Here is a 7,646-nt window from a genome sequence, read left to right as displayed (position 1 = left end):
GACCCATGCCCCCTTCTTTTCTTTCCCTTGATGCCAATTCTGGAAGAATCCAACTGTAGCTGATGGGTGAAAGGTCTGGTGGGAGGTGGAGCTTGTAGGGAGAAGCCAAGCTTACCAGCTAGTTTGGGGAGGGGAGAGGCTTCACTGTTACCCATAGTTGCAAATTTTGATCATTTCATGAAACAAAACATTTTTGTTATGAAAATGAGATTTTCTGGTGATTTAAAGTCAACAGAGGACTTATTATTATCTGGAGTAAACAGGAACATGAAAACTGCCTGTTTATCACTGGAGGAGTTCAGGAATATCACCCCAAAGTATGTACCTATGTTATATTGGTTATTTTGAGCTGAAAACACTTGAAAAACAGCAAATACAGAGACAGGATTTTTCCATTTAAAGGAGCTCAATGGCTAAATCTCCTGTGAGCTTCATTAACCAGAGAAGATTGAAAGAGTTGACTAGAAGTTGCTACCATATTCAAAGAAGTTTTGTCACAAATGATCATATCTTATATTTACTCTTCTTGGGCCTCATTCATCTTTCTAAAAATCATTTACTTTCCCCTACATTGGCCACTATTCTGCTGCCTCCATTTCCTCTACATTGAGATACTATATAACATTTAATTGGTGATTTTGTGAGTTCATTTTTACCTGTGATGCCCCCACATGTAATATTATAAATGAATTGACTTATATACCTTTATTCCTGTTATTCTGCTTATTGTCAGTTTATTTTTAGACACAGACACTGAACCAATCGATAGAGGGATAGTCTTTCCACTCCCAAACCCTGGAGGTGGTATGTTTCACGGGATACATACACAGAGCGTGGTTCCTTTTAGAAAGAAAGAAATTATAATCCCTTCCCTCAGCCCTCAGAATAAATTGATCTACTATGACTAATAAATTGATCTGTTATCTGTTGACCTTAATAGACATTTTTATTGCGATTTTAGTAACATGTATATGTGAATTCATGAGCTTTTCTTATAATAATCCTTTGAGGTCTGTTATTCCTTTGAGGTCTGTTATTTTCATTCATATTTTACATATATGAAACTGAGATTTGGAGGGATTATGTGGCTCTTTTTTTTTTTTTTTGTAAGATCATACAGTCCATGAAAATGGAGCTGGGATCAAATCCAAACACTGTGAGGCAAGATTCTAGACTTTGAACCTCTATTTTATGCTCTATCACACTCTCCCAAACAGGATTTTGAACTTTAACTTCTGTGTCTTCATTACCTCTCTCTTTTTCAAGTTTGTACAGTGATCACTTTGTGCATGGTAAATTGCATTATTAGTGCAAAATCTTTAAGTTCAAGAGGTGCTCTCAGAACCAGCTCTACCAATTTATACATGTTATATCACCATTTGGAGGCTTGTTTCTCAGCTATTGGTTGACTATCTCTAACAGCATTCTCTGGTTATAGTGTAAGTGGGACTGAAGGTAGTTAGGAGTACCCAACAGTAAGCTATATTCCAAAAGCATCTCTATATGTTTTTTTGGCACTTTATATTACATTCCCATGTAGAAATATTGCTATAAGAGGTGATTGTATATTTATTTAGTATTGTGCCTTTGTGTTTAGTTCTAGACCAGCAACAAGCCAGAAGCCGAATATCTATTTGGACTTAATTTTGGGCATAATAACATAATTGGGCACAATCAAATTCTTATTCTATTCCTAAGCCCAGTTTTTTGAGAGGATATTTTGTTAATTTGAGATTTTATTTTTAAGTTCCAGCAATTTGAGGCTGGCTGAACTAAACTTTGAAAACTATTCTTCACACTCTTCCTTAAAAGTTTATCATTTCCTTAAAAGCATTTCAACATTTCACTTATTAAATTGTTTTAGGACCCACTCACAAGTGACAGAAGGAGAATACTTTAATATATTTTAGTAATCCTCATGTGGTCTCAAAATGTGGAGATTTTCCAATTCTGAGCATATAAAAAACAATGGATCATTGAAAGCAAGAGCATTTGGTTCTGTAAAAGGGGATTTCTAAAATTCTTTGTTATGATAGTCTGGTTTAAGAAAACTATGAATGATTATAGTGGCTACTATTTTGCAGGATGTAAATAGTCCTTTAGAAGTATAATTTCTGGTCTGTTTCTTAAAAAAAAAAAAGTCGATCAAGGCCCTCCCTGGTGGTGCAGCCGGTTAAAGCACTGCACTAAGAAGCTTAAGCCACTTCCGCATGAGTTCGACCCCCGCCTTCCCCGGAGGTGACCACATGGTGTGGCAGACCTCTTCTGGCCCGCCCGCTGCTCCCCTCAGCAGTGTACTTTGTCCATCTGCCTGTTCTGCTCCTCACTCTGTCTCTGGTGAATCCTCTCACCCTCCACATCTCTGGCCTGTACCCCAGTTCTGTATGAATAAAAAAAAAAAAAATCAAGTTTTCCTATACTCTCATTTCCTCCAGGTTATTTAATTATAGGAACTCCTGATTCAAATAATCTATAATTCAGTGACAAAAATCAAAACCTGTTCTTTTTCATGATAGAGCTGATTGTTTTGAAATTTATGTTAACACTGAACTTAAATTAGACACACACTAATGCTTAAATGACATTAACATTTATATTAATAATATAAAATCTAATACTGACAAGGTGCTTAATATCTTCCAAAGGTACATTTTATTTTGAAGTCACACTCTCCTTTACTATACATTATTTCTGAAGGAGAACATAAAATTATTTGTCATCATTTAGAAGTATTTCCAGTGACAAATCAATAGCATTTCTTTTAGAGAAGGAGACATGACCTCAGGTAGAAATGACTCACCAGGAAAAGATTCCAAAGGTAAACGAGGATTCGGGAAGTATCCAGTGCAGACCATGACAGCATCAAAGACAGCTTTTTCCTGCTTCCCCTCTGTGTCTGTGATGACCTCCCACTGACCAGTTTCACTGAAGTCTGGACGCTTTGTTACGCTGCACACTGTGGTCTGAAAGCAGAAGGTGAACTGTTGCTTTATACTCATCACTTTGGGATCAGGAATGACTACTGAGGTGACTATATTTGTTACTTCCAGTAGACAAGTCAATCTCATGATAAAGTTGCCAATATTCATTTATTTTGTCCCTAGAGAAATAAAGTCACTTGTGTAACTTGTGCAGTGTCTCAAAATAGATCATATTGACTAGGACCCAAAATATCTGAATGCTTTCACTGTAAGGACAAGCAGTTAATTTTTATTCCTACTGAGGGGATGCATTACAATTCTAGATAGCTTGGAGAAACTAAGAAAAATGAGTTTTGACCCATAATTTCTCGTCATTTCTCCCCCGTCAGTTTCATGAACAAAATTAATTTTTCCTTTCATATTAGCAAAAATATTATAAATTTCCTCCTGAATAAGAGCTTGTATTTAGAGAAAGACTCAGGAAATTCAGTATTCTACTAATCTCTGTGCCTGCAAGAGAAGCGATGGGCCTTCATTAGGTAGAGATAAAATAAGATGTGTTTACTTAAGTATCCTATTTCCATTAGATTTCTGCATGGGCCAGTTCCCATTCATTAGTCTACCATAACCCAAGGTGTCTTACCCTAAATCGAATATATTTCAGAAGATCAAAATGCTCAGCAAATTCTTGGAGGTAGTCCCAAAATTTCATATGCTTCATGAAGTTGGGGTAATCTTCTTGGAAGGGGAAGTCACTGTAACATGACATTTCTTTGCAGACATTTGTCACTAATGACTTGTAGACTCTGGTCATCCCATCTTTAGATGTGTCCTAGGTTGAGAGCATAGTTAGCTTGGAGGGATGAGGGAGACATGAGAAAGGGAACAGGCATCACAATGGCTTATGCCGGCCCAACTGAGAGGGCTGCACAGCTACTAGTGTTCTGTTTGTAATTCCAAGGAAACCTAGTATGGGATCCCCTCTTGTACGCATCACAAATCATTGATGGCACTGGAATGTTCACAAACAGTATCTTTCTCAAGCTACAAAGAAGCCAACCAAACGAAACAGAACTCTCCAGACTCACACTGTGTTTAAACAATTCCTTCAATGCGGAAGCCATGGTCTATCTTGGCTAACTTTTTTTCCGCCTCTCCCTGCTTACTCCCTCTATTCATGCTCTGGAACTTACTCTCTGCCCTGCTCCGGGAACTGCTCGCTGACTTTTCTCTTTGGTGTCTGTGTACAATTTTCATCACACTCTCTTCATTGAACCCTTACCTCTAGCACTTAAAATACTGGGGTCTTTTATTTGAAAAACAAAACCAAACCCCTTTTCAATATACATGTCTTCTGACCTTCTCTTTCCCTGTCCTATCTCAATCTTCCTAAAATAATTATTACGTATAGGCAACCTTTGTTTTCTCACAGATTCCTCATGTTGTGGTTTTGCTCATTCTCTGTAACTCTAAAAACAAAACCGGAAAATTTATTTTAAAGGCACCAGTGAGCATCCTGGGGCTGAAGCTATTTCTTTTTCATGTCTCTTTCTTAGCTGCAACTTCTAAGAAGACTTCAATCCACCATAAGATCTGTATGATCAGTTGTCTGGTCCCACAGCACCTTGTAAGTCATACGTTCCTTAAAGACATCCATAGATTCTGAGCAATGCATCTTAAGGAAATTTTGTCATTTTGTGAAGACCTGAGAGTATAATGCTACAAATCTAGAAGGCATTGCCCATATGCTATAGCTTATTGGAACCACCATTGTACATGGCATCTGTTATTGACTGGTGTCATTAAGTGATGCATTATGTAGCTTTAACACAGACCTGATCACATTGTAATGGTACTATTTCTGTAACCGCTAGACTATAGGGAGAGCAGGGTGTCTATCTTTCTCCCCATCATGTCCTGGTAGAGGGACATGATAAGTACTTGTTGCATGAATGAAAATTAATACCATAATTGCATTCTTAAAAAAGGGTAGTTTACATAGAAATTAAATAGAAAATTTAATAGTTGACCTGTGAACATTTTAGTAGTATAATTTGTATTTTTCCTTAAAAAAATCTCAATATTATTTTCTAAAAGTAATCTGTATAATATTAACTTAGCAGAGTGAACCATATCAGCCATAGGGTCAAATAGCAGAAGCCACACAATCCAGACCCAATACTTTCTTCTCATTTACATTCGGTGGTTTGATGAGTATACCAGTATGTCAGACTTTTTTTCTAGGATACTATAATTGTAAGGTTATAGCCATTTCTGCTTATGAACATTTGCTTGTTCAGTCTTTTTCATCATCCATCTAAGACAGTAAATGCCACCCCTTCCATGAAGACTTCCCTGATTCATACTAGTTTGAAGTCATCTTTCCTATTTTGAGCTGCCACAAGTGTTGCTCCTCTCTTACTCCTGAAGCAGTTAGTACTGGGTCATCCAATTTCCTGATATATTATACCCCACCCCTGGGGCAGAGATCGTGATTCTCACTGAGGACCCCGATTCCCCCAGTAACCAGGACTTGTCCTCATCAGAGGCAGAGGTACTTAACTACTTTCAGCCACACCTTGCGACGCTCAGGTTAACTGATGTTGGTCTACTCTGAGCATAACCCTTTGGTTTACAGATTCCACTCCTAAGAAGGATTGATCAGAGACCGGGTTCTTTGTATTTTGATAAAGTGAAAGTTACTACCCAAACCTTTCAACATCTGGTTCTTGTCTCACCTTGCCAGTTGTCTTTCCAAAGACCTTGTCAACACTGGGTTCTACTCTGACCCATATTCATAAAACATTCAGCTTACCTGACACTGCTACTGTATCTTAGAATATTCAGGGGTTGAATATTCTGTCTACAGTTACCACTGTAACTTCTAATACCTTGTTTGTCTATTGAATTTAATGCTATCCTCCTCTCTTCTAAGAGTCCCTGCCCTTTTCTTACCAATTCTCAATGGTCACTCCCTGTCAGACTGCAACTTGCATAGTTTTAGTACTGTACTGTGCATTTGTGTGTGTTGTGGCAGTGAGCTACTCCCTTATTTGAAGGTAGACTAAAGCCACTACAAATGGCCAGGATTATGGCTGGGGGTGTGATGGCATGAACTACGCACAGTAAACTTCCACAGTCCCCCGATGTTGTTGCCTTTTTCAAAGCAGATGGGCTGCAGGCCCTCATCCAAGCAGCATTTGATGGAGGACAGGCCACTCACACCAGCTCCAATCACTGCAACTCGCTTGGCCATAGTAGACTCTGCTAAGGAAGGTAGAGAGAGCTTTTTTTTTTTAATGACAAAGCTGGAAGGGAGCCCAACTGTTATAGGTATATAAATATCTTCCTTTCCATTTTGATCTGAGGCAGAACTCCAATTTAATTAAAAATGCACTGAAATCAGGCTGTTTTGTTTTAAATGCTGGCTTAGTAATAGTGTAACTTTGGGCTTAATAATAGGCTAGTTTTCTCATCTGTAACATGAGGATAGTGGAAACAACAACAACAACACTTATTTTACAGATTTGTTGTGAAGATTAAATGACTGTTATATTTTGGAGGGGCTTTAGAAATGTATCTGCAACATAGTAAGTGCTCAATTAAATTTAACTTCTTTGCCATCATGAAGCCCCTCTGAACCTTAGAAAATGCAGCCAGTAAAATGTTAGTTTTTGTTCAACACATCCAGCATCCAAAAGTCCAGCAGGTGATGGAGGCATGTTCTGCCCATGGGATATTTTTTTTTTTTAAAGATTTATTTATTTGTGCATACAGAACTGGGGTACAGGCCAGAGGCTCAGGGGCGGCGAGAGGCTTCACCAGAGACAGAGTGGGGAGCAGAACAGGCAGATCAACGAAGTACACTGCTGAGGGGAGCAGCGGGCGGGCCAGGAGAGGTCTGCCACGCCATGTGGTCACCTCCGGGGCAGGCGGGAATCGAACTCATGCGGAAGCGGCTTTAGATTCTCAGTGCTGTGCTTTAATCCGCTGCGCCACCAGGGAGGGCCTGCCCATGGGATATTTTAGTATCCAAAATAAAGCCAGATGGGAAATGAGAATACCTGTGTTTTTCAGCAGGGACTGGAGGAAATATGTGTCGTGGAGATTTACAACCCACTTTTCTCGATTTCATAATTTAGGCTTCTGCAGACTGCAATATAGCTTTTGCTTTGATCACATTAGCTAACCACTTAATTCTGTCCTTCCCTCTATTCTGTCTAGAAAAGACAGCTCACACAGATAAAATTTATCAACAATTTTAGAAACAAGTAAAAGACATACCTGTGGTTTCCTTTATGTTGAGGAATTGGAGGTTAAGACAGCTAATAATCAGAAAAAAATAGCCTTCACCAATAAAAGTACTTGAATTTTCAGGACACTAGAAAGGGATTTGGAGTTGGAAGATCTCTGTTGTGCTGTCTTTGTAAAAATAACTGAAAGAAATGGAATTGTTAAAATACACACTGTACTAGATTGGCAGCATTAATTCAGTCAGTTGATATTCGCTAGGTGTTTCTAGTGAGGGCAGTAAGCCAAGTGTGGGAGCTCCAAAGGTGATTGTTATCCAAATACTACTAATGTAAAAAGATACATTGATTGGCCATAAGTAGATGCCTCCATATGGAGAAAGGCCATCGCACAAACTGTCATCTGGTACATCCTGTATAGAAGTATACTCTGGTTCAGTGTTTGGAGATATTATCTGGTTGTTCAGTGAGGCCC

The 7,646-nt window shown here is 38.6% G+C and overlaps 1 protein-coding gene across 1 annotated transcript in view; it reads right to left on the bottom strand.

The window, feature by feature from the left end:
* Nucleotides 1-7,222, bottom strand: part of FMO4 (flavin containing monooxygenase 4) — a 17,399-nt gene extending 10,177 nt beyond the window's left edge. The window contains exons 1-4 of the mRNA XM_004688120.2: nt 7,206-7,222; nt 6,046-6,188; nt 3,565-3,753; nt 2,801-2,963 (exon numbers count right to left, since the gene is read on the bottom strand). Of these exons, the coding sequence (XP_004688177.1) occupies nt 2,801-2,963; nt 3,565-3,753; nt 6,046-6,177 (484 nt within the window). The 5' untranslated portion in view covers nt 6,178-6,188; nt 7,206-7,222. The remainder of the gene's footprint in view (nt 1-2,800; nt 2,964-3,564; nt 3,754-6,045; nt 6,189-7,205) is intronic.
* Nucleotides 7,223-7,646: the final 424 nt, after the last annotated feature.

The sequence above is a fragment of the Condylura cristata genome, unplaced genomic scaffold, assembly GCF_000260355.1.
Source record: "Condylura cristata isolate star-nosed mole 26May11 unplaced genomic scaffold, ConCri1.0 scaffold00024, whole genome shotgun sequence".
NCBI lineage: Eukaryota > Metazoa > Chordata > Mammalia > Eulipotyphla > Talpidae > Condylura > Condylura cristata.
The sequence above is the reverse complement of the archived record's forward strand: the minus strand, read 5'-3'. Positions and strand labels throughout refer to the sequence as shown.